General features: G+C 46.5%; 1 protein-coding gene across 4 annotated transcripts in view; it reads right to left on the minus strand.

The window, feature by feature from the left end:
• Nucleotides 1–26,775, minus strand: part of HERC2 (HECT and RLD domain containing E3 ubiquitin protein ligase 2) — a 1,448,528-nt gene that overhangs the window by 690,008 nt on the left and 731,745 nt on the right. For all 4 annotated transcript variants that reach the window (XM_069204283.1, XM_069204284.1, XM_069204285.1 and 1 more), the window contains exons 48-51: nt 5,106–5,204; nt 4,836–5,004; nt 4,625–4,750; nt 1,515–1,623 (exon numbers count right to left, since the gene is read on the minus strand). In XM_069204283.1, coding sequence (XP_069060384.1) covers nt 1,515–1,623; nt 4,625–4,750; nt 4,836–5,004; nt 5,106–5,204 — 503 coding nt within the window. The remainder of the gene's footprint in view (nt 1–1,514; nt 1,624–4,624; nt 4,751–4,835; nt 5,005–5,105; nt 5,205–26,775) is intronic.

The following is a 26,775-nucleotide window of genomic DNA, read 5'->3' on the forward strand; positions in this document are numbered from 1 at the left end:
ACCCTCAGCTGGCATTTCCTGGGCATCTGCCCACTCTTTACACTGTCGCGACTCTTGGACTTGGTCCCCTTGTCTTACAGGTACTCAGGTCTGGGAATCCACTGTTGTTGCTTTGCTGGTGTTGGTTTTTCTTGCAGAATCCCCCTATCACGACTTCTGTGCTCTCTGGGGGTTGTAGGTGCACTTTACACCTACCTTACAGGGTCTTGGGGTGGGCTATTTTTCTAACCCTCACTGTTTTCTTACAGTCCCAGCGACCCTCTACAAGCTCACATAGGTTTTGGGTCCATTTGTGGTTCGCATTCCACTTTTGGAGTATATGGTTTGTGTTGCCCCTATACCTATGTGCTCCTATTGCAATCTATTGTAACTTTACACTGCTTGCATTACTTCCTTTTGCTATTACTGCATATTTTTGGTATTGTGTACATATATCTTGTGTATATTTGGCATCCTCATACTGAGGGTACTCACTGAGATACTTTTGGCATATTGTCATAAAAATAAAGTACCTTTATTTTTAGTATATCTGTGTATTGTGTTTTCTTATGATATTGTGCATATGACACCAGTGGTATAGTAGGAGCTTTGCATGTCTCCTAGTTCAGCCTAAGCTGCTCTGCTATAGCTACCTTCTATCAGCCTAAGCTGCTAGAAACACCTTTTCTACACTAATAAGAGATAACTGGACCTGGCACAAGGTGTAAGTACCTCTGGTACCCACTACAAGCCAGGCCAGCCTCGTACAGTGAGGGTTTATTAATACAAGATGTCTGATACCAAACATCCCTATGTTCAGAGGAGCGATCATGTAGCTGGGGAACTCGTATTGACTAGTGTCCAGCACATGTACTTATAATGGCTTCCCTGTTCACTTCCCATGTCTAAATAAACAAAAACATAGCAGGGGCATATCTGCTCATGCAGATATGTCCTCAAATGTGATATAATGCATCCTGCCTTAGGGCTGTAGGCCTTCTGTAGGGGTGACTTACAAATCTCCCACACAGTGGTAGAGGACCTGGGACACAGGGATGTATGACAGGCCGTGTTTACACTTTTGTCTGCACTAAGACATGCAGCCTACAATGGCAGCACTGAGTGCGTTTGTTGAGGGGTAACTGAGGATGGCACAATTCGTACTGCAACCGTTAGTACCCCCAGGCTCTAGGTACCAGGGTTACCTTTTACTAGGGACTTACAGAGAGTGGTAAAGGTTGTGTCAGTTGGGAGAAACAACTGTACAATTTAGGGAAAGAGATCTGGCACTGTGGACCTGGTTAGCAGGAACCCAGTTCACTTTCTGTCGAAAAGCAGGCAAAAAGTGGGGGCTAACCATGCCAAAAAGGGTGCTTTCCTATAAACAGAAAATATTGTGCTGCAGAGGACAGGGTGCTTGTCTGAGTGCTAAGGATGCTGTGAAATATCCTCCAAGACCAATGGATACTCATACTGATTAATATTTATTGAACTGAACAGTTTAAAAAATGCAAATTAAGAAGAAAATTACATACGTGACACCAGGATGAATACTGGGAACAAGTTCCATTTCTGACAGTAATCCGGTCCAATGGGACTGCTGGGGAAAATCCACAATGACATCTTTTCCATTTGCACTGAATGCTATAACACAAAGGGGAAATATTAGACAGCCAAGGTATATCATAAAACCATATATTATATAATCAAAACATCTCTGACAAAGAGTTTCCTTCACTCCTCAGACAAATTAATGCAAATCAAATATAATGATTCAAAGCATAGAGCAAACATACCATATTCTTTTAAAATATTGGTGACTACAATATACAGGTAAAAACCTTAAAACATTTTACTAAAAGAGAATCCAACATTTCTGATATGTCTAAAAACATTGCCTTACAACACTGGATTAGCTCTTATTTTATCTTTTAGCTGCTAGAATTTATATAACTTGATCATAACTGATACAGGCTTATCAGAATCTATTCTACCTCTGGGGTTTAGTCTGAGAAGTCAGACCATTTTACACAGTAGCCAGGAGGTAAATCAATAGCCACTAATTGCCATTTAAAACATATATAAAACACCAAGGGCCAACTGGAGCTTAAAATCACTGTAATGCCTTTGAATTTCTGTCATCATCTCCACTCTTCTGGCTGGCATCACATTCTACTGGAGCTGGAAATGTGTCATATCAGCCTTCAAGGGAAGTGAGAAATGTGTTCCTTCAGTTAAAAGGTTTATGATGAGGTTGAGTCTGAGAGTGACATGCTGTTGCCTCTACCATGCTTTCCAGCCACTACTGATTGATAGACAGCAAGCTGAAACTAAAGAGTTGGTGGTGTCATCTCCACTAAAGATCTGGCTGCCAAGTGAGAGCTAGATAGGATTTGGAGGGCACATACACCTTCCTGCACCTAGGGACCAATGGAGGAACTAAACACCTGGTCAGCACCCGCTGAATAATTGAAGCAGCACAAGAATCAAGGAGGAACAACTGTACTGATGCTGAGCCAGAGGAGAAAGCAGTAAAAACTCAGATGTAGGTTGTATTGTGCATACTTACAACACTGCAAACGCTGCAGGTCACCTGAGGTGGTTTCCATCACCAGGGGCCATTCCACATAAAGGATACTAGAAAGGCATGTTTCTGTTGATAAGAAGTAGCAGCCCATCTTTCCCAGTGGCAAACACTATTTTGATGACTACAGAGAGACTGTATTGCCTACCCACTAATTCCTTACAGCAATGCCCGCCACCGTAAGAAGTGGACATTTTCTGGTGCCAAGGAGCAGGATCTCATCTGGGAAAATATAACTTTCAGGAGCTGCACCTGCACATGAAGAAGTAACAAAAAGAAAAAGAACCCTGGTCCAACAAATGTGCAACTTGACGTTTTAAGATTAAGAACAAAAATAATAGCTTTGGTGGTGAAATTGGCATAGAGCAAGCTTGATCGGCTTGACAGAGAGTGACAGGAGTAGAACAGAAGCTGGCATTTCACAATCTGCAAGTTCTGTGCATGGAAGTGCCAGAATGCAGTGACCAAAGCTGAGCCAGAGGCACTGTCTTCACATTAATTTAACGCAAGCACATCAATTGTCAAACCAGGTTTGAAGACTGATTTCATGGACGACCAGATAAGGGGGGTGGGGGGGGTGAGCCTTCAGGGAATTTCACTGACAGGCAACTGACAACTGCCATGATCAGAGTGGAGGTCCGAAAAGTTCTGGTGGAGTTGCTGGGACTGGCACTCATCTGGGGCAAATGTTTGCACAGGAAGTATAGACTCCCTTGAAAGGGCACTAAACCGGCAGAGGGCAGGAGGCAGCAGTATAAGGTTTATGCTGGTGAACTGGAGCAACCAAATTCAAAAGGTTGCAATCTAGAGAAATCTATTATGCTAGATGGGAACTAACTCCAGTTATTTCTGATTTAGGACCAAGCATGCAGGCCTGAATGATTTAATCGACATAAAAATTAGATTATAACTAAAATGTCAGTCACTTCAGTAGGCTAGACAGTGAGCCTTTGCATGGAGCTTCAAGGGAAAAAGCATGCCGTTTCTCAGCATGAATCTCCCACAACTTTCCTGGGCAATTTGGAAGCTATTTGAATTTTGATGGCAGTGAATGGTATGTAACTGGGGTAGAATTGAGATCTGAGGGATCTTCTGAGGTGTGATAATGGGGAGGACATCTGAGTGGGCCTTTCATAGATGTTAATAAACCGTGACTTTTCCTATGTCTCCATCTTCACTGACCACTTTCTTCACCTATGTAGGCTGAGTTTAGCAAACAGCACATTGTAGATTGGATATTAATACAGATATTTTTGTACTTTATGAATTAAAATAACTTGATTTGGTCACTAATGATGCTGGCTTTCTTATTTATAACACTGTGTTTTCTCTTTCTGATGATGAATGAAAGATGATTTAACACTGCAATGATGTAATACATTAACAGGAAATCTAATCAAGTGAACTAATAAGCACTAATCAATATATCTCCTTTTTGGCTTTGAGTCTCCAACACACTGTTTAGTTTTTGTAATTTCAATTTCAAGATAGATAGCGGTCTAGTTAGCGGGACAATAACATTAAATGAGTTAGTCTTTGGTGGGATGTGAATTGCTACCAACGCAGTGGGTAACTAAGGTAAAGCTTGCAAACTGTGGCACCTTGATGTTATTCTCGGTGTTTGCTAAACCGATCAGTTTTACTTATTGTGGTCAAGCATTTTGTGTAGAGCTCCTGATGCATGGCTCCCATGGGAAGAGCATGACTTTGATTTAGATGTCTTTCTGTGTGAGAATATGAACCCTTTGCCTAACCTACTAGAAGACTTATGTGCAAGGTACCATATCTTCTAAAGTACTAGCTTCAATAGCCATATCATCAAACATCTCAACTATCATCGATACCTCTGATCTTAAATGGGAGAAGATACTACCAGTCTATCATCAATAGCTTGCCTAACCTATTCACCCGGCATTCCAGAAACTATGCTGGGCACTACTGCTACACAGCCAACAAACCAGCTATGCCTTTTTACAGCTTTCTGCAGGATTCATGGTCATTGATAGAATTTAATAACAGTGATTGGCATGTTCATTGTGTTTACTTTTAACTATAGGTTACCTTTCACAACACCCACACTTCTGTGAGTAACAGATCCCCATTTATATTTTGGTGTGGTAACTGAAGCTTTCACTCGCACTTTGTCCCCGATCTTAATGTGAGATGGAGAACTCTGTGGTGGAAAACCTGAGAACATAATACACCATGATGTTATTACTGTTTGCATAATCAAGAATAAAAAAGGAAAGGGTCCACAGAACATTATTCTTACCTATTAGTTCGACATGGATATACCTGACCCAGTAAGTGCCATTTTTCTGCTGCCAGTCACATTGCACATTAAGATCATGAAGTCCATCACGGTCAAGTTTAATAACCTTCCCAACATCTCCCTCACAAACCTCTTCATAGGTTCTGCAGCACCTCACCATCATGCTCACCTGAAAGGTAAACCGGCATAACTGATAGCATCTGTTAGTATAAAAAATTACTTTAAAATTGATCACCTTTGAGCTACATCCATTGTCTCCACTGTACTGACCTGGATGTTTTCCCTTACATACACAGCATAATCATCATTACTTGAGAAATCTCCCCGTTTCTTGTAGGTCTGGCTTTCAGTGACAACAGCTCCACTTGACTGAAAACAAGAACAAAAATCTAAATAACGCTACGTATTTTAAAAATATTTTATGACAACATGAGAAGAGAAATAATAAGAAATTAAAAAGAATATATACACATCCAATAAGTTAAGCAAAGAAATGCATATGAAGGAGCTGTTTGGCTACATGTTCCTGCACTTTAAATTTTTGTTTATGATTTACAATAGTACCAGAAAAGTACAGAGCATCTAAAATGTCAAAATGATACCAAAAACAACAAAAAACATTTTTAAAATGTAGTTATTAAGTTAATGACTCATTGCATTTCAACAAAATGTTTTTAGGCCATTTTTAATGCCCAAGACAGGAATGGTAAACTTTATTCACAAGGTCAGATCTTCAAAAAACAAGAGTTTCATTCTCAGAGGGTGAACATGCTCAGCAAAGCAGAACCCTCAATGTACTGATGAAACAACTTTGTACCTAGCTTCCCAGGTACCTACCCCTAATCCGGGAATTCCTGTCAAAGTATACATAAGCACATACTAAAAAGGTAAATGTATCGAACAATCACCCCATTTCCAAAAGCATGGGAAAAATGTGCCCACAAGTTGATATCTAGACCTTTGACTAAGCACTTTGATAGTTAAATAATAAATATAATCAACTAAAGGATAATCAACAGACATGTTGTTGGTTTTGCAGGATTATTCTACAAAAATGGATAAGATAATTTTCTATAAATGTGTAGTCACTTCAAATAATACTGAATGGTAAGAATCAGAAGGCAAAAAGTCCTGATAAGAAACTAGAAATTAGTTATGAAGATTACAGGTATGTAATCATGAGGGAATCAGCCTCTCTTCATAATCAAAGTACTTGCTACTTAAGTATGTAACATTAAAGGGCATCAAAGTAATCACCAAATAACAAATATTCAGGTGACACTACATTAGTACTACAAAACTTCTGATTTTATAGATAAGATGAGGCCACTTAAATAGCTGCTTTTTTGGAGTGATTAAATACCACACTTACCATCACATCAGCCTCCCCAGTTTAGTTTCATAATGCTGAAACAGCAAGTGATGGCACTGAATTTGCTCATAGGGAAGATATCTTATCTCTTGACAAAGTTTATGAAGTAGCATCTTTTCTTAACAAGTGTACAAAATAGAGGACGATCAATTCTGTCTGAGTTCTCAGGGGACAATAATAGGGCCTCTACAATAACAGATAGTGCTGCCATCAAATACACTTTGTCTACTTAGTTCAGGTATGGTCCCCTAAGTTACACAAGGTAGTTATCCGTCTTGGAGTCAATTTAATCACCGTGGAGGGTAAACTTTGTCAATGTGAGATTACGCAATGGGTTAGTTAGAAGCTCTGTAAGTCCCAGAGGCAGAAAAAAGATAGGCGGCAGAAACCCTTCAGCAAATTCAAAACATTTATTCAACAAGTATGCTTACACAGAAATATAAAATGCAAATCCAAACATCTAATAAAGGTTTACAATCTTCCTTTTACAGTCCACCCTTGGAAAAACATTCATCATTAACAAACATTTGAGCAAAAGACTTGAAGCATAGCCTGCCACTGGCAGCATGGAGCCCAAAATGTAGTTCAGAATACTTGTATCTAAAACCGTGTTAAGAGACGCTGTAGGAAAGTGCTCTCTTTCTTGGCATGGTTTACCCCCATTTTCTGTCTGTTGTCAGTGTGTTTGACTGTGTTCACTGGGATCCTGCTAACCAGGACCCCAGTGATTATGCTCTCTCCCTGCTAACTTGGTAACTGTACTTTTTTCTTCCCAAAATTGGGATACTGGTCCACCCATGTAAGTCCCTAGTACTCAGGGCATTGGGGATCCAGGGGATCCCTATGGGCTGCAACAGTTATTCTGCCACCCAAAGGGAGCCCAGGCAAAGGGTTCTGCAGGCCTGCAATTGCAGTCTGTGTGAAACAAGTGCATGCACCCATTTTCACATCAGGCCACTATAAGTCACCACTATGGCAGGGCCTCTCAGGCCAGAGGGCAGGGTGCAGGTACCTGTGTGTGAGGGCACCCCTGCACTAGCAGAGGTGACCTGACAAACTCCAGGCCCATTTACCTGGACTTTGTGAGTGCGGGGATGCCATTATACGCGTGTACTGGACATAGGTCACTACCTGTGTCCACCTACATAATGGTAACTCCGAATCTGGGCATGTTTGACATCAAACATGTCAAAACCATACCCCAATACTGTTGCAAGTATTGGTAGTATGATTCCATGCACTCTTGGGGGGGGGGGGCGAGGGGGGCCTTAGAGGACCACCAGCATTGCTGTCACTTGTCTTACATGGTTTTCCAGGCAGCCCAAGCTGCTGCCACCCCTTAGACAGGTTTCTGCCCCCCTGCTGCTTGATCTGCTCAAGCCCAGGAAGGCAGAACAAAGGATTTCCTCTGGGAGGGGGAGGTAACACCCTCTCCCTTTGTAAACAGGTGTGACTGCCTTGGGAGGGGTAGCCTCCACAAGCCACTGGTATGCTTTGAAGGGCACATTTGATGCCATCCATGCATAAACAGGTCCACACCGCTTCATGGACCCCCAGTCCCTGCTCTGCCGTGAAACTGGACAATGGAAAGGGGAGTGACCACTCCCCTGTCCATCACCACCCAGGGGGTGGTGCTCAGAGCTCCTACGGAGGGTCCCTGGGTTCTTCCATCTTGTGCCCAAGGTTGGCATGAAACTCTGGGAGTATCTGAGTGGCCAGGCAGGTGATGTCAGAATCCCCTCCTAATAGGTGCTTACCTGGGTAGGTAAACAATTACCCTTTCAGGGCTATTTAGGGTCTCTCTCTTGAGGGGGTCCTCAGATTCGGTTTGCAAGATTCCAGCAGGACTCTTCTGCAACCTCCACTTCTGGCCATTGGAACTGCAAATGGACCCTCCAGGAACAGACAACGCTGCAATCCATGAAGAAGGCTCTTCTGCAACTTTGATTCCATGGCTCCTGCCAGTTTTGCAACCTTTTCCCAGCTGTCTATCTTCAGAAGACAGCAACTCTTCAGCCTGCACATGAAGAATAAGAAGAAATCTCCCTTGGAGTGAAGGAGTAACTCACCTGTATCCGCAGGAACCTGCTGCAACGACGACCGGCTGCGTGAATCTCCTCTCATCCTAAGCTGCGTGCATCCTGCATCACGGGTGGAGGTCCGGAGTAGTCCTTTCTGCCAGCTGTCCAACTTTGGTGGAGGTAAGCCCTTGCCTTCCCATGCAGGACAGTACCTCCGTGCACAGCGTCTCTTGCAGCTACCAAGGCTTGTTGGCATCTCCTCAAAGGGATTTTCAGGCTCTGTGTAGTCCCAGCCCTCTTCCTTGCGATGCACACCCCTCTGCGTGCTTCTCCTGCGGTGTGGGACCCTTCTCCAGTTGTGCTGCGTGGGCTCATCTGCGACTCCTGGTACCTCTTGCAGTGGGTCTCCTGTGGCGCTGCCTTTTCCTCTGTGGACTCTCTGCCTTGCTGAGGGTCCCCCAGGGCTGCCCCCGTGGGCTGAGTCCTCCTGGACTTCGGTGGCTCCCCGGCAGCTCCACTTTTCATCCACCACAGCTTCTGCCTTTGCCAAGGCTTGTTGGTGGCTTTTCCACAGACAGACTGCAATCTTCCATCCGGCGTGGGACATCGACTGTATCCTCCAGGAACTCTTCTCTGGCTCCAGGCCTGCGTTGCTGGCAGTCTCCGTCCTACCGTCGACCAACTCCTGCAGCCACAGACAGGTGGGTAGTGGCTCCTATCACCATCGGACACTCCTGCAACTTATGGACTTGGTCACCTTCTTTTTCAGGTCTTCCTCTTCAGGAAGACACCGCTGGTTTCTTGCAGTCTTGTCTGGATGTTGGATTATCTTCTTTTTGGTCCTTTTGGGTAGTTTGGAGAAAATCAAGTAGCTTCCTCCTTTCTTTCCCGTCACTGGAAGGCACTGTGGTACTTACCTTTGGGGTTTCCTAGTTCCCTCAGCTACTCTTTACACCTTCCACTTACCTAGGAAGGTGTCCTGCATTTGCATTCTATTTTTTCAGTATATGGTTTGGGCACCCCCAATGGTCACTATTGCCTATTGCTATTTGCACTGTTTTCTATTGCTTTTTATGCCTATTTCTGATTACTAGGGTACATATCTAGTGTGTTACTTACCTCCTACTGGAGTGTTGCCTCTCTAGTACTTTTTGGTAACTGTGTCACTAAAATAAAGTACCTTTAGCGATGATAGACTGCAGCTCTAGACCACCGTCTGTCACCGGGCACCTTGGGAACATAAGCTACTGGAGTAGCATGTGTAATGCAGGTGTGCCCGTGAGTTCCTCCCCTTCTGCCTGCAGTCGAGCCACTGAAGTCGGGCTGCCAAATGGTAAAGCTCAAAGTAAGTAGCCGTAAGACAGCCATCCGAGGTGGGTTTGCACAGCCCAATCAGGGCCACCCTCCGTTTCCCCCGCCCCAGATCAGCCCCACTAATAGTGAGTCCCTCTCCCTGAAGGTGCTGTGCGGGATCAATATGGGCAGTGTTGTGAAGAAATACAGCAGCCGTGGGAGTACTATAATTTTAGCATTTGCGACCCTACCAGCCACAGAAAATGGGAGGGTGCTCCAAAAGGCCACCCGGGTGCGGAACGATCTGACTGCCACTCTAATGATCCCATCTATAGTGTCTTTAACATTATGATATATGTTGACACCAAGGTATTTCATGCAAGAGCCCTCCCAACACAGTCCGTGCAGGTCAGGCGCCTGCCGCACGCGAGGGGTTAGCTGGAACACAAGGGACTTTTGGCAGTTGATCCGCAGTCCTGAAATAGCACCAAACTGGTCCATTAGCATAACCGCTCCATGTATACCCTCCCTGGCCTTGGCAATAAATAACAGCATGCTATCTGCATACACAACTATAATGTACAGCAAGCCAGGGGCTCAACTGCTAAAGCAAATAGAAGGGAGGAAGGTGGCACCACTGCCTAGTGCCGCACCCCACCACGTATGACTGTGAGATCGCTCTGCCAGTCCGAACCCGCGCTCTCGAATCTGCATAAAGAAGCCTGGTCCATTGGATAAAGCCCCTCCCAAACCCCATCATGTCAAGTACGTGATAGAGATAGTCCCATTGAAGACTGTCAAAAGCTTTCTCAATATCTATAGATAACACAATAGTCTGGTCATCTGCAGGGCTTGCAGTATCCATTAAGGAGAGTAGCCTACGTACATCTAGAGCTGTATTCCTAGTGGGGATAAACCTGTTTTTGTTCTAGTGTATGAGTCGGTCATATGGGGAAGGAGACGCTAGGTGAGAATCCTACTCAGGGGTTTGTAATCCATGTTTAGCATGGACAGCGGGTTAGTAGCCCACACATCCCGAGGAGGTTGGCCTGGTTTTACCAGAGGAATCACTAGAATGTCTCTTGCAGTGGCAGGAAGATGCCCCACCTCCCTCTCTGCTGTGTATAATTCCTCTAATCTAGGAGCCAAATCCATGCAAAAACTTCTAATGGGGGGGACCATCGGTCTCCGGCACTTTCCCTCTGGCCACAGCCCTGATGGCCACTCTGATCTCCTGCGCTGTGATGGATCCTCCCAACATGTCAGCGTCTTCCACTTCCAACCTGGTCAACATCGCAGAGCCCAGGAACGGATCTAAAGCATCCTGTTCAAGCTCCGGTGGGGGAGCATACAGAATAGTATAGTAGTCTTTGAATCTTTGGTCAATTGCCACTTGCCCATAGACAATGTCACTCTCGGATGCTTCAATTTCCAATATCAGGGTAGTCCGAGGGTTTGGATTAGTCAACCATGCCAAGAGAGCACTCGCCTTATTCCTCTCTGCATAAGCCCTCGTAAGACATTCGCGCTAATCAAAACACTGCAGCCACAAGGTGCTCTTTTGCTTTCAGCAACTGAGGTTGTAAGTTCTTACCACTAGGTTGGGCTTTCTCAATCCCACTAAAGACTCTCTCGCACTCCTCTACATCATGTAGAAGAGAATAACGAACCCCCATGACTTCATCAAAGCATTTACCCCGGTTCGCAGCCTTGTAAGCTTCCCAGTCATTGAGGATAGAAGAGGAAGAACCAGCATTATTCACAAAGTAATTGTGAATAGCTTAACTAATTGTATGTTTGAACCCCGGGTCTTCCAGTGTCTCAACCCGCAAGCGTCAGTGTGGGATTCGGGGGTGCTCTCTATGCCAATTTAGCATGAGTAAGACTGGGTTGTGGTCAGACTCCATGCGGCACAAGTATTCCACATCACACACTGGTCTGTGCACCTCCGGTGAACAGAGAAACGCATCTAGTGGTGGGTGGGATCTGTCAAGAGTGGGGTCAGTGACACTATTGTAATCCCCTCCTAAAAGTATTGGTTGCATTACGTATGGGGCCATAACCAGGGATAGGTTCTAGAAAAAAATCCTGATCAGAGTTGGGGGCATATCCCATCCACCATTATGTCACAGCCCGTAAGTCGACCACATATTAATACATACCTCCCATTAGGGTCTATCAGTAACTTGTTTTTTGGAATGGGACCCCAGATCTAACACAGATCAAAACCCCTTGGGAAAATGCAGAGTAGGTAGTAGCAAATATCTGGCCTGCCATCTCATCTGCAGGGCATCCCTCATGTAAAGTAAGGTAGGTCTCTTTTAAAAGGGCTATATGTGCGCCTCAAATATGTGAGTACCTTGTACCTTTTGGCCATGCTGGTTAAGCCCCTAGCATTCCAGCTGATAAAGTTGAAAGTCATGGGGGTTGCCATAAAAGCTCTCAGAACTTTAGCCCAGGAAGTCTCATCTGTAAGGCACTATTTTGAAAATGGTATCTCGGGAGGCGGTCCTGCTCGTATGTAGTAGTACTAGATGCAGGAAAAAGTCCCAGCACAAATTCATACAACAGTGAACAAAATGTCCCCAACGCCCCCCCAAACCACAGGTTAAGCAGTGGAAACACCCCCATCCAAACAATCAAACCAAACTGTCACAGTTGTGCCCACACGGCACATATTCCGAACCCCAACAAAGTTGGGGGGAGGTAGTGGAGGTTTGGAAGCTCCCCAGCCCACACCATCAAGGATATACAGTGGGAAACAATAAAGCCCCAGAAGGTTCACTATACCCCAATTGTTATCAAGTCAGAATGTTGATACTGACACTTTTCTGTTGAGTGTTTCCAGGGTCCTGCACCACCAATTTCCAGTGATGTACCCAGAAGCGTTATATCAGCTCATCGGCTGTGCACGGCTTAACCTGTCGAAGAAAAGCATCAGAGCCGCGGTAGGACAAGGATACATGATCCGAGTCAGATTTAACTTTCTCCTCACCACCCAAATCCAAGGCCATCTCAGAGCCAGCGCCACTAAGGGCCACTGCCATCTCTACTGCCCTCTATCATTCTTGCAGTGCCTGGGTGCAGGAGGTTGTCATTCCCTCGCCAGGTCTGCGCAGCCTCTTTGGTGTTTTCTTCCACTGCGGGAGCCATTTAACAGTGCCAGTGTCGTCCTCCGGCCGGAGCAGTTGCTCAAGCCAGTCACATATGATCTGTGGGGAAGAACTGTACGTTATTACCGGGAGTCAGCATCTTTGATTCCTCCGTCTCTCAGTCTTCGCTTAGCCTAAGTAAACGATGCTCTCTGCCGCTGTACCTTCCTTGTCAAATCCGGAAATATCAACACTCTTTTGTTCTCCACCATTATGTCTCCTTTAAGACGGGCTAGTGAGAGGATATGTTCTCTATCTTTAAAGTCACGAACCCTAGCCACTATAGGTCGGAGACCCATTCCCAGTTGGTCAGGAAGGCACCTGGTGGGGTTGGCTCGTTTGAGTACTGATAAATGGGAGAGACCTTCAGGTGCATCCTTAGTCCTCTGCCAGGCCTCCAAGACGGTTGTCATATCAAGCCCAGGGCCCTCAATACGCTTCAGCAGATCCAGTTTGTGAAGTTTATTTCTCCGGGACTTGTTCTCAGCATCCTCAGCATTTACTTCAAGTGTCTTTACTCTGCTCTCCCTTGCCATCAATCTTTCCTGCATGGTTACCATCTCAGAGTTTAAGTCTTCCAGTGTGCGCTCAGTTGTGCTGATCCTCTCCGATAACCGTCTGTGATCATCTCTCATAAGGCCCATGTCAGTGGCCACAGCATAAATTCTGGCCTCAAAAGCTTCCCGTGATGCAGCTATGGGCTGAAGGTTAGCGTTGAGCCCATGTGGCCAGTTTGGGCAGCACACACCGGATTCCTCTCCGCAGCCAGTATCAGCAGGGCACCTCCTTCCAGTGACCCACTCCTTGCCCATGGTTAATGTAACAGTGGATTTGTCAGCTGGGATGCGGTGTTCCCAGGTAATCTCAGAGAGTTTGTCAGTGCTCACTGCGCCAATTTCCACAGAAGGTGCGGAGTGAGTACTCAGTTAGGGGAGTTACCCTCATAAACAATGGTGCTCTTCCAGTCAGCACTTTTGGTGAATGGGTAGATCAACAAGGGAAGGGGGATGGGGGGCCACTGCCCCAGATGGACCTGCAAGGGCGCAACAATGAGGTCACAGTGCATTCAAATGTTCACAGAGGTAGTTAGGCAGGAGCGCTTTCCCAGAGGCAGATGATTATTGTCCTGTACTAAGAGCACAGCCCTGCTGATCTCCTATTAGCAAGAGAAAAAGCTGCCAGCCAAAAAAGCAGTGCCCTCTTGCCCACTGTTCTCCCCCCAGGATGTTTATAGCCGGCCCCACAGCCCTCCATGGCCATTCAATGCTGGAGTACGATTGTAGGTTCGCCAGGGGGAGGGAGTGGGAGGTGAATGGGGGTTATGTATCTCGCCAGTATCCACTCACTCAATCTCCCTCTGCCCCCTAACCCTCCCACACACTCCCCCCTGTGTTAGTGCATGCCCTGCAGCTCCTCACCAAGCATTTTCCGTTACTTCTTCAGGTCTTGGGGTAGGCAGAAAGCAGAGCAGCATTGCTCGGTGATCCGCCTGTAGCGGTTAGTAGTCACCCACCAGCTCACTTTATTGCTTCAGAACGCGCCGCTGCGCTCTCCAGGCCCATCACCAACTCGGCTCAGCGGGTGCCGCCATTTTGAGCTCATCACGTCCAACTCGGAGAGACGCTACACCAGGTGCTCTTTTTCCCTCAGTTACACAGCAGCTGGCAAAGCTCCAAGCTGCCCATTGCTCCAGGTGATCATCTGAAGCACTATGAAATGGCAGTTGGGGTGTTCAGGCCAGCCTGGACAGCAAAGCGCCGCAGGGGAGTTCCACCAATCCACATCCTACATGATCGGCAGCTGGCCATGCTCCGCTTCCAACATGTTTGATACCAAACATGTCCAGGTTTGGAGTTACCATTATGTAGCTGGACACATGTAGTGACCTATGTCAGGTAAATAGGTAAAATGGCTTCCCTGCAATTACGAAGTCCACTGTAATGGAGCTGGAGCTCGTAGGGGCAACTCTGCTCATGCAGGGGAACCCTCACACACAGGGACCTGCCCTCTGGGCTAGGATGGCCTACCACAGGGGTGACATACGGTGACCTGGTGCAGTGACCTGTAGTGAAAGGGTGCATGCACCTTTTCACGCAGGCTGCAATGGCAGGCCAGAAGACCCATTCTGCAAGGGCTCCAAGGGGTGGCATAATTCATGCTGCAGCCCATGGGGAACCCCTGGTGCCCCAATGCCCTTGGTACCTAAGTACCATTTACTAGGGACTTATATAGGGGCACCAGTATGCCAATTGTGGGATGTGCAAAGTCCTAGACAACCAAATTTAGAGAGGGAGAGCACAATCACTGGGGTCCTGGTTAGGAGGAGAGGATCCCACTGAAAAACACTCAAAGCATACTAATAGCAGGCAAAGAGTGGGAGTAACCATGCCAAAAAGAGGGTACTTTCCTACATAACTCCCCCCAAATGAAGGACTATAAGATTAATCTTGCCTAGTTGAGTCTTCATTGTCTAGGTGGAAATATCTGGGGAGTCCATCTGCATTGGAGTGGTTACTTCCGGGTCTATGTTCCACTATATAGTCCATTCCCTGTAGGGATATGGACCACCTCAAAAGTTTGCAATTTTCACCTTTCATTTGCTTTAGCCATAGGAAGGGCGTGTGGTCTGTTTGAACAAGGACGTGAGTGCCAAACAAGCACGGCCTCAGCTTCTTCAAAGCCCAGACCACAGCAAAGGCCTCCCGCTTTATGGCTGACCAATGCCTTTCCCTGGGGGTCAACCTCCTGCTTATGAAAGCTACAGGTTGGTCCTGGTCCTCTTCATTCAGTTGAGACAGTACTGCCACTAGCCCTACCTCAGAAGCGTCTGTCTGCACAATAAATTGTTTGGAGTAATCAGGGCTTCTCAGTATAGGAGCAGAGCACATGCACTGTTTTAGGTTATCAAAAGCTTTTTGGCAGCTACCTCTCCACAAAACATTCATGGGCATCCTTTTGGATGTCAGATCATTTAAAGGGGCTATAACGAAGTTATACTTTTTAATAAACCTCTTATAGTACTCTGTCAGTCCTAAGGCGGCTCTGATTTGGATCGGGGTTATAGGGGCAGTCCAATCCAAGATGGTTTGGATTTTGCTTTGGAGTTGTTGAATCTGGTCTCCACCTACCAGGTGGCCCAGATAAACCACCTTTCCCTGCACTATCTGGCACTTTGATGCCTTGATAGTGAAGCCTGCCTTCTGCAGAGTCTCCAATACACTTCCCAGGTGAACCAAAAGACAGCTATATTGTCAAGATAAGCTGCACTTAAGATTTCTAGGCCTTGAATAACTTTATTCACCTGCCCCTCGAATGTTGCAGGGGTATTCGTCAGTCCAAAGGGCATCACTGTAAAGTGATAGTGCCCACTAGGAGCGGATAATGTAGTTTTTGGTTTGGCATCCTCGGATAGCCTGATCTGCCAGTAGTCAGCAGTCTGGTCAAAGGTGCTCAAATACTTGGCAGAAGCCAGTGTATCTATTAGCTCATACACCCTAGGGATAGGATAAGCATCTGTTTTAGTTACAGTATTGAGGCCTCTGTAGTCTACACAAAACCTCATCATTCTTTTACCATTTTGGTGGTGGGGCTTTGGGACAAGCACTACAGGACTAACACAGAGGTTGCCTGAAGGGTCAATAACTCCTAGGTCTAACATCTGTTGTGCCTCAGTTTTTATGCATTCTCTGACATGATCAGACTCTGCTTGTATGTTTTACTTTTGACAGGCAGTCTGTCAACTGTGTCAATGGTGTGTTCACACCATGTAGTCTGAACAGGGTTCAGAGAGAACAGTACTGAGAACTGGCTTTTGAGATTCCTGCAAGCATATTTTTGTGACTCAGAGAGGCAGTCTGCAAGGACAACCCCATCTACTGAGCCATTCACTGTATTGTGGGAAAAGAGGTCAGGGAGAGGGTTACTCTTCTTCCTGTCCCTCATCAGTTGCCATGCGCAAGGTCATGTCAGCTCTATCATAATAGGGCTTCAGGCGGTTCACATTAAGCACCCTGTGGGGGCTTTTGGGAGTGCCTAGGTCAACCAGGTAGGTAACCTCACCCTTTCTCTCTACAATACCGTGAGGTCCACTCCATTTGTTTTGGAGTGCACTGGGAACCACAGGCTGCATGACACTAACCTTTTGTCCTGGCTGATACACAGCCAGCACCAGCCTTCTGGTCATGCCATTGCGTTTGCAATTCTTGGCTGGCCTGAACATTTTTGGAAGCCCTCTTCAAGTATTCAGCCATCCTAGATTTGAGGCCTAATACATAGTCCACAAAGTCCTGTGCTTAAGCCTTGATAGGTTTCTCCCAGCCTTCTTTCACAAATGTAAGGGGGCCCCTAACAGGGTACCCAAACAAAAGTTCAAGGGGCTGTAGCCCACTCCCTTTTGAGGAACCTCCCTGTAGGCAAAGAGGAGGAAAGGTAACAGGACACCCTACCTCCTTCTGAGTTTCTTTGAGAGTCCCATTATCATGCCTTTGAGGGTTTTATTAACCCTTTCCATTAATCCATTGGTTTGTGGGTGGTAAATTTATAAGAGACACCACACTCCTTCCACATGGCTTTAAGGTAAGCAGGCATGAAGTCGTCACCTCTTTCTGATACCACCTCTTTAGGAAAAGCCACCCTTGAGAAGATCCCCAGAAGGGCTTTTGCCATCTTAGGAGCTGTAGTGGTCTTAAGAGGAATGGCCTCTGGATACCTGGTGGCATGTCCCACCGCTCACAGTATAAATCTATTTCCAAAGGCTGTTGAAGGGTTTAAGGGGGCAAGCAAAATCCACCCCAACCCTTTCAAAGGGTACCACAACCACTGGTAGTGGAATTAAGGGGGCCTTTGGGTATCAACCGTCTTGCCACTGGCTTGAAAGGTGACATAGGAGCGACAAAACTCCTTAGTGTCTTCAGACATATGGGGCCAGTGAAGGTGAGGGACAAGCCTGTCCCAAGTCTTGTTCTGCTGTGGCCTGCAAGGGGAATGTCTAGAGCTAGGGTTAACACAAACTCCCTGAACCTAAGAGGGATGGCCAGTCTCTTGGTGGAACCAGGCTTAGGGTGCCTTGCTTCTAAGTGAAGGAGGCTGTTATCTACTACACCTTATGGGTGCTACTGACATCCCCTGTCTCTTTGGGCTTCAGCTTGCTGCCTTAAGCTTTCCAGTGTGGGACAGGCTTTCTGTTCCATATGGAGTACCTCCCTGGTGGGCCCCCCTGCACCTAAGAGCTTAGCTGGGTCATCTTTGAGATCCTCCAGTGTAGGTTCCACCCAAGGAGCAGATTCCTATCACTCCGGAACAGAATCTTCACTGGAAGCTAAAGCAAGGAGTAACTTATTACCCTGTCTGCTGTTCTTTTTAGGAGCTTCCTGGGCCATTGTTCCAGGATCCAGGGCCTCCTGTTCAATTTGCTTTTTGGCCTGTGCTCTGATCATGGCAACAAGTGTGTTGGAATTAATTTTGCCTTCGACTGTGGCCCTGGCGCAGTGCCACCCTGCGCCCCACACACACGCCCCTGAAAACCCCTCTCCTCACCTTTTTTATAATAATCTCTAGCTGACTGTGTTTATGATTGCAGATATTACATGGCTTCCTTTGTTCATGTGCCGTACTTGTACTACATTAGCTATGCTGTGTCTTGCATGAATCTGTGGTTCTGCACAATTTTAAAGGAATACTTTTTCGTTTTGCATTACAGTCAGGGTATATTTCCTTATAGATCTGTACCCTTTTGACATGGCCGCTTCTCGCAGTATCTAGCAGTACTAGGCGGGATAGTACCCTTTTTCTGTGTTTACTATTCTGCCAGCACAACCGGTGACCTTGATCGGCCGCGCCCGTCTGCGTTACCTGGCAACGGGAGCTTCACTATTACGCTCGTACTTCCGGGTCACAGATTATTTCTATCCTTCGGTCCACGGCTCCCTCTATGTTTCGGGAGCGTGGCCAGGGGTAGGTTATCCACCAGTCACTAGGAGTGTAAAAGTGCCTTGTGCAGTTGTTTTTTGTACTTTTAACATAAAGGTCTTATCTTTACGGCCCCTAATATTCTGGGAGGATTCATTATGGCAAACACATACTGCTTTTGTTGTCCCCTTGATGGAGGTGGCTGTAAAGGTTGTTTGATCCAGAGCCTGTGATCTACCTATTACATTTAGAGGTCCGTTTTCTAACATCGGAGGACTCTTTAGTCTTTTTATGCATTTTGTGTTTTACATATCGATCTTTCGTTCAATGAACGTTCCATCATTACTACTTTTTTCTACTCAGTTTGATGTGGGGCAGATGTGAAGTAATTTTCATTTCACAATGAAAGTGACTTGACACATTATTCCGTAACCATACTGGACTACTGTCTCCTCTTTTTACCATGACCAGTTTAGTGATACCACACGGGTTGGTTAACACTTACACTCAGGTGAATCAAAACTATTGTACAACCCATGTACCAGTGAAGCACACTTTGCCATTTGATATACAGAGTCTCAATTTGTTTTGTATATGTTTACTGTAACAGGTGTATGTGTGTTTTCTTGCTTTTTTGTCTACTTTACTACCAGAGTTTTTGTACACTTGGCTAATGGCCTGTGTGATCCCATGAAGTCCGGTCCCGACTTGGGAGGGTAAGCCCATTTTTATCAATCTTGCATGGGTTTGCCACTACCAACACTATCACCTTGTGTTGCACAGTTTGTCACTTGCTTTGTTTGTTATGATATTTGTACCTATTCTGGCAATGATTATCCAGATAAAAAGCTACATGATGTTACCTGTTTTTATTCATCCTCAGGGAGACTTGTAGGAACAGCAAGTTCCAGTCAGATTGGACTAGTGTAAGTGCCTGGAAACATTATTATTGACAGTGTCAGACTATAGGAGTCAATGTAGTTTATTGAAGGAGAAGTTTAGATGCATTAGGTCCTGAAGAAGCGTCACAGGATCTTTTTGGACCATAGAGACGCGAAACATGTCGACCTCATTTTAAGGATGGTTTAGTAGTTCCTGACCTCCTTATTTCCTATAAATTTGGTAGAGAGTGATTGAGCATTACCTCTATTTCACTCTCCTGTTCTATATTTTTAATCTTGGGCATCGCCCAGCGTGGACTAATAAACTATTACTTAAGTTGGGTCCTGAGCCAATTTGAGTTTTTTGTTGATCTCTCCTTTCCCTTTTTTCCTTACTCACTCTTGGGGTTTTGGCATCATCGAGAAAAGATCTCCAGCAAAGAGCCCCCCTACGGGGGGTGTCTGTCAGACATTGCAGCGCCGGTCTGACGAGGAGCATATCCGATGATGAAGCATGACACCCAATTGGGTGTGTGAGGACTCTTGCTCCTAACAATTAGGACTCCCCAGTGTTTTCCTTGTCTCTCTTTTTCTTTTGGAACAGTGTATTTCATTTCATTGCATGGCAAAGATATGCCCAGGGATGCCCAGCATGGCTGCATGTGTTTCCAACTCCACTTCAGCCCACGTGGATGTCTCCAAGTCATTACCTAGCAGACATTCTACAGGGAGATCAGAGGATACTACGACCTTTTTTTAGGGCCAGTAATACCCCACCCCCCAGTTAAAGTCAACAAATGCCATGGGGTGGCACAAAGTGCTATTGAGAGCATCAGTCACTTGGTACACGTGAGTCTAAGGTAAGGATTCAGCAACTAGATGTCTCTATTAGATGTGTATATGTCAGCAAAGAAAATTAGCTTACTCTGTAGTGTAGGAATACCCATAAAACAATACCATGTGTGATCATATCAAACTTCAAAAATACAGACATACATTGCTTTGCAAAATTATAAAACAAGCACTGGCAATGGCAATAGTTCCCATCCGTGAAACCTTTTTCTTCCTAGATAGCTCCCAAACAAATGCACATTTCAGTTGCAGCTAACTTTCTTAAAGTATAAAAAAAAGCCATTCAGTAGATGCGCTTGCATATGTGATGGGAATTTCCCTTAAAAAGCCCAACCAGTTATTTGCACATATCCTGACAATCACCACAACAGTGTACTCTCTTTGCCTGGTTAGAATGTGACATTTAGGCACTTAGCATGCCAGAACCATCAGTAAAGGAAGACTAACTAGAGACAGGGTAGCCCCAGCTTTATTTCTCCATTCTTTATATGACTAAAGGGTACTGATGTTCTGGCTTTCTAGTAGTTCTCTGCACCTACCCTGCTCTGCCTGAGTAGAGTTGCTTTGCTCTCTCCTTGCTAGTGTGAGACCTTGCGACGCATGTACAGCCTTGCAGGGTCTGCCTGCCAGCCGGCGCTGCTACAGACCCCCAGACACTGTTCTGCCCTTCTGCTGCCGAGCCTAACTAGAGCAGTGGAATTCAGAACAACTTAGCAATAAGACTCTTGCAAGAAGTAAGCAAATTATAACATATGATTGTTCCGGAAACTGAGGAATAATGAAGACTAAGTGTTGAGTCAATCACTCTTAAGGTCACTCCACTTGAAAAGAGGTTCTATGAATAAGGACTAGTTTATTAACATACCATGAAAGTTATCTGAAATGTTTCACTCTTCAGGTTATTTGCACTGCAAGGAAAAAGCGTTAAAAATACTGCTAACATTTGTGAATACCAGTATGGGGTTTTTGGAAAGCGACAAACAAGTGTCTAGTTTTACGAAAGGGTTTTGTTCTGTCTATATAGTACATTAGTGCTCTTTTTATGTCTAATGTATGCAGTGCCCTTTCTGCTACTGAGTCTGGCTGTGGGAAGAAGACTGGGAGCTCCACAGTTTGGTTTAAATGAAACGGTGAGATGACTTTTGGCAAAAATTTTGGATTTGTGCGGAGAACTATTTTATATTTGTGTACTTGTATAAAGGGCTCTTCGATAGTGAATGCTTGTATTTCACTAACTCTTCGTAGTGAAGTAATGGCTACTAGAAATGCTACCTTCCAAGTTAAGAATTGGATCTGGCAAGAATGCAAGGGTTCAAAAGGTGGACCCATGAGTCATATAAGTACAATATTAAGGTTTCACGAGGGTACTGGTGGGATTCTTGGAGGTATGATCCTTTTTAATTCTTCCATAAAGGCTTTAACCCCTTCTGTGCCCAGAACGTAATGGTTACGTCCTGAGGCACAGTGCTGCTGTGCCCAGGACGTAACCATTACGTCCTGTGCACAGAGCCCAGAGGGAGCGCTAGCGCTCCCTCTGTGGGGTTCCCCCCCACCCCCCCAAGTCAGGGATGGAAGGGGAAGCCCTTCCCCTTCCACCCCCGACCCCCCCAATCCCCCCTGTGACGTCAGCGCGCGAGCGCGCGCTGATTAGTCACAGGGTCTCCCCCATCGCGATTGAAAAAGAAATGCTTTTGCATTTCTTTTTCAATCCCATGGGGGAGGCCCCGAGAGGCTTCAAAGGGAAGGAAATGTATTTCCTTCCCTTTGAAGTCTCTCACAGGTTTCAAAAGCCGGATTGCTTGCTATTTTGATGAGGCCAATCTGCCCCCAAGGGGGGCAGAAACCATTAGACACCAGGGAGTTTGTTTTTGCGCGCGAATTTCACGCAACGGGAGCGACCCCTTTGGCAAGGGTCGCTCCCAGGGGGGGCATTTTTTTGGGAAGGCCTTTTCTGCCCCCCCTGGGGACAGATCGGCCTATTATTAGGCCGATCTGCCCCCAGGGGGGGCAGAAACCTCTAGGCACCAGGGATCTTTATTATTATTTTTTTTTTTTATGTTTTTTTTTTTTTTTTAGGTGGGGAGCGACCCCTTAGGCAAGGGTCGCTCCCCTAGGGGGCAAATTATATTTAGGCCATTTCTGCCCCCCTTGGGGGCAGATTGGCCTATTTTGATGAGGCCAATCTGCTCCCAAGGGGGGCAGAAACCATTAGACACCAGGGAGTTTTTTTTTTGCGTGAATTTCACGCAAGGGGAGCGACCCCTTAGGCAAGGGTCGCTCCCTGGGGGGGGGGGATTATTTTAGGCCATTTCTGCCCCCCTGGGGTGGGTAGATCAGCCTATTTTGATTCGGCTGATCTGCCCCCAAGGGGGGCAGAAACCACTAGGCACCAGGGATTTTTTTGTTTTTCTGTTTTACAGATGGGGAGCGACCCCCTTGGACAAGGGTCGCTCCCCTGGAGGGGCAAAATGTATTTAGGCCATTTCTGCCCGCTTTGGGGGCAGATCGGCCGATTTTAGGTCAATCTGCCCCCAAGGGGGGCAGAAACCACTAGGCACCAGGGATCTTTTTTTTGCGCTGTCACACAAGGGGAGCGACCTTGTAGTCAAGGGTCGCTCCCCGGGGGGGGTGGGGGGTTAGGGGGGGGCAAAATTATTTTAGGCCATCTCTGCCCCCCCTGGGGGCAGACCGCCCTATTGGTATTAGGCCGATCTAGGGGGGGCAGAAACCTCTAGGCGCCAGGGCAAAAAAAAAATTTGTTTTTTTTATTTTTTTTTTTATTTTTTTTTAAGAGATGGGCAGCGACCCATCAGGCAAGGGTCGCTCCCCTGGGGGGCAAATTGTATTTAGACCATTTCTGCCCCCCTTGGGGGCAGATTGGTCGATTTTAGGTCAATCTGCCCCAAGGGGGCAGAAACCACTAGGCACCGGGGATTTGTTTTTTGGCGCCAATGTCACACAAGGGGAGCGACCCCGTAGGCAAGGGTCGCTCCGGGGGGGTGGGGGGGGGGGGAACGGAGGGGGTGTTCGGGGGGCAAATTTATTTTAGGCCATTTCTGCCCCCCCTGGGGGCAGACTGGCCTATTATTAGGCCGATCTGCCCCAGGGGGGGCAGAAACCTCTTGTTGCCAGGGCAAATTTTTTTTTTAGTTTTTTTTTTTTAGTTTGTTTGTTTTTTTAGAGATGGGGAGCGACCCATCAGACAAGGGTCGCTCCCCTGGGGGTCAAACTGTGTTTAGACCATTTCAGCCCCCCCTGGGGGCAGATTGGCCTATTATTAGTCCGATCTGCCCCAGGGGGGGCAGAAACCTCTTGTTGCCAGGGCAAATTTTTTTTTGTGTTTTTTTTTTAGTTTGTTTGTTTTTTTAGAGATGGGGAGCGACCCATCAGACAAGGGTCGCTCCCCTGGGGGGCAAACTGTGTTTAGACCATTTGGGGTGGGGGGTCAAATTTATTTTAGGGCATTTCCCCCCCCCCCCCTGGGGCCGGCTGAGCTAGAGGCCAAAATCCACATGTAGGCACTTTGCAAAAAACACCTCTGTTTTCTGTGAAAAAATATGTTGTGTCCACGGTGTGTTTTGGGCCATTTCCTTTCGTGGGCGCTAGGCCTACCCACACAAGTGAGGTACCATTATTATGGAGAGACTTAGGGGAACGCTGGGTGGAAGGAAATTTGTGGCTCCTCTCAGATTCCAGAACTTTCTGTCACCGAAATGAGAGGAAAAAGTGTTTTTTGGCCAGATTTTGATGTTTGCAAAGGATTCTGGGTAACAGAAGCTGGTCAGAGCCCCGCAAATCACCCCATCTTGGATTCCCCTAGGTCTCTAGTTTTCAAAAATGCGCTGGTTTGCTAGGTTTCCCCAGGTGCCGGCTGAGCTAGAGGCCAAAATCCACACGTAGGCACTGTTTTCTATGAAAAAATGTGATGTGTCCACGTTGCTTTTTGGGCCATTTCCTGTCGCGAGCGCTAGGCCTACCCACACAAGTGAGGTATCATTTTTATCGGGAGACGTGGGGGAACGCTGGGTGGAAGGAAATTTGTGGCTCCTCTCAGATTCCAGAACTTTCTGCCACAGAAATGTGAGGAACATGTGTTTTTTTAGCCAAATTTTGAGGTTTGCAAAGGATTCTGGGTAACAGAACCTGGTCCCAGCCACACAAGTCACCCCATCTTGGATTCCCCTAGGTCTCTAGTTTTCAGAAATGCACAGGTTTGGTAGGTTTCCCTAGGTGGCGGCTGAGCTACAGGCCAAAATCCACAGGTAGGCACTTTGCTAAAAACAGGTCTGTTTTCTGTGATGTGTCCACGTTGCGCTTTGGGGCGTTTCCTGTCGCGGCGCTAGGCCTACCCACACAAGTGAGGTATTATTTTTATCGGGAGACGTGGGGGAACGCTGGGTGGAAGGAAATTTGTGGCTCCTCTCAGAGTCCAGAACTTTCTGCCACAGAAATGTGAGGAACATGTGTTTTTTTAGCCACATTTTGAGGTTTGCAAAGGATTCTGGGTAACAGAACCTGGTCCCAGCCACACAAGTCACCCCATCTTGGATTCCCCTAGGTCTCTAGTTTTCAGAAATGCACAGGTTTGGTAGGTTTCCCTAGGTGGCGGCTGAGCTACAGGCCAAAATCTACAGGTAGGCACTTTGCAAAAAACACCTCTGTTTTCCTTCAAAAATTTGGTTGTGTCCACGTTGCGCTTTGGGGCGTTTCCTGTCGTGGGCGCTAGGCCTACCCACACAAGTGAGGTATCATTTTTATCGGGAGACGTGGGGGAACGCTGGGTGGAAGGAAATTTGTGGCTCATCTCAGATTCCAGACCTTTCTGCCACAGAAATGTGAGGAACATGTGTTTTTTTAGCCAAATTTTGAGGTTTGCAAAGGATTCTGGGTAACAGAACCTGGTCCCAGCCACACAAGTCACCCCATCTTGGATTCCCCCAGGTCTCTAGTTTTCAGAAATGCACAGGTTTGGTAGGTTTCCCTAGGTGGCGGCTGAGCTACAGGCCAAAATCCACAGGTAGGCACTTTGCTAAAAACAGGTCTATTTTCTGTGATGTGTCCACGTTGCGCTTTGGGGCGTTTCCTGTTGCGGGCGCTAGGCCTACCCACACAAGTGAGGTATCATTTTTATCGGGAGACGTGGGGGAACGCTGGGTGGAAGGAAATTTGTGGCTCCTCTCAGATTCCAGAACTTTCTGCCACAGAAATGTGAGGAACATGTGTTTTTTTAGCCAAATTTTGAGGTTTGCAAAGGATTCTGGGTAACAGAACCTGGTCCCAGCCACACAAGTCACCCCATCTTGGATTCCCCTAGGTCTCTAGTTTTCAGAAATGCACAGGTTTGGTAGGTTTCCCTAGGTGGCGGCTGAGCTACAGGCCAAAATCCACAGGTAGGCACTTTGCTAAAAACAGGTCTGTTTTCTGTGATGTGTCCACGTTGCGCTTTGGGGCGTTTCCTGTCACGGGCGCTAGGCCTACCCACACAAGTGAGGTATCATTTTTATCGGGAGACGTGGGGGAACGCTGGGTGGAAGGAAATTTGTGGCTCCTCTCAGATTCCAGAACTTTCTGCCACAGAAATGTGAGGAACATGTGTTTTTTTTAGCCAAATTTTGAGGTTTGCAAAGGATTCTGGGTAACAGAACCTGGTCCCAGCCACACAAGTCACCCCATCTTGGATTCCCCCAGGTCTCTAGTTTTCAGAAATGCACAGGTTTGGTAGGTTTCCCTAGGTGGCGGCTGAGCTACAGGCCAAAATCTACAGGTAGGCACTTTGCAAAAAACACCTCTGTTTTCCTTCAAAAATTTGGCTGTGTCCACGTTGCGCTTTGGGGCGTTTCCTGTCGCGGGCGCTAGGCCTACCCACACAAGTGAGGTATCATTTTTATCGGGAGATGTGGGGGAACGCTGGGTGGAAGAAAATTTGTGGCTCCTCTCAGATTCTAGAAGTTTCTGCCACAGAAATGTGAGGAACATGTGTTTTTTAGCCAAATTTTGAGGTTTGCAAAGGATTCTGGGTAACAGAACCTGGTCCCAGCCACACAAGTCACCCCATCTTGGATTCCCCCAGGTCTCTAGTTTTCAGAAATGCACAGGTTTGGTAGGTTTCCCTAGGTGGCGGCTGAGCTACAGGCCAAAATCTACAGGTAGGCACTTTGCAAAAAACACCTCTGTTTTCTTTCAAAAATTTGGCTGTGTCCACGTTGCGCTTTGGGGCGTTTCCTGTCGCGGGCGCTAGGCCTACCCACACAAGTGAGGTATCATTTTTATCGGGAGATGTGGGGGAACGCTGGGTGGAAGAAAATTTGTGGCTCCTCTCAGATTCTAGAACTTTCTGCCACAGAAATGTGAGGAACATGTGCTTTTTTAGCCAAATTTTGAGGTTTGCAAAGGATTCTGGGTAACAGAACCTGGTCCGAGCCACACAAGTCACCCCATCTTGGATTCCCCTAGGTCTCTAGT

Source organism: Pleurodeles waltl, chromosome 8 (genome assembly GCF_031143425.1).
Source record: "Pleurodeles waltl isolate 20211129_DDA chromosome 8, aPleWal1.hap1.20221129, whole genome shotgun sequence".
In the NCBI taxonomy this organism is placed as follows: Eukaryota; Metazoa; Chordata; class Amphibia; order Caudata; family Salamandridae; genus Pleurodeles; species Pleurodeles waltl.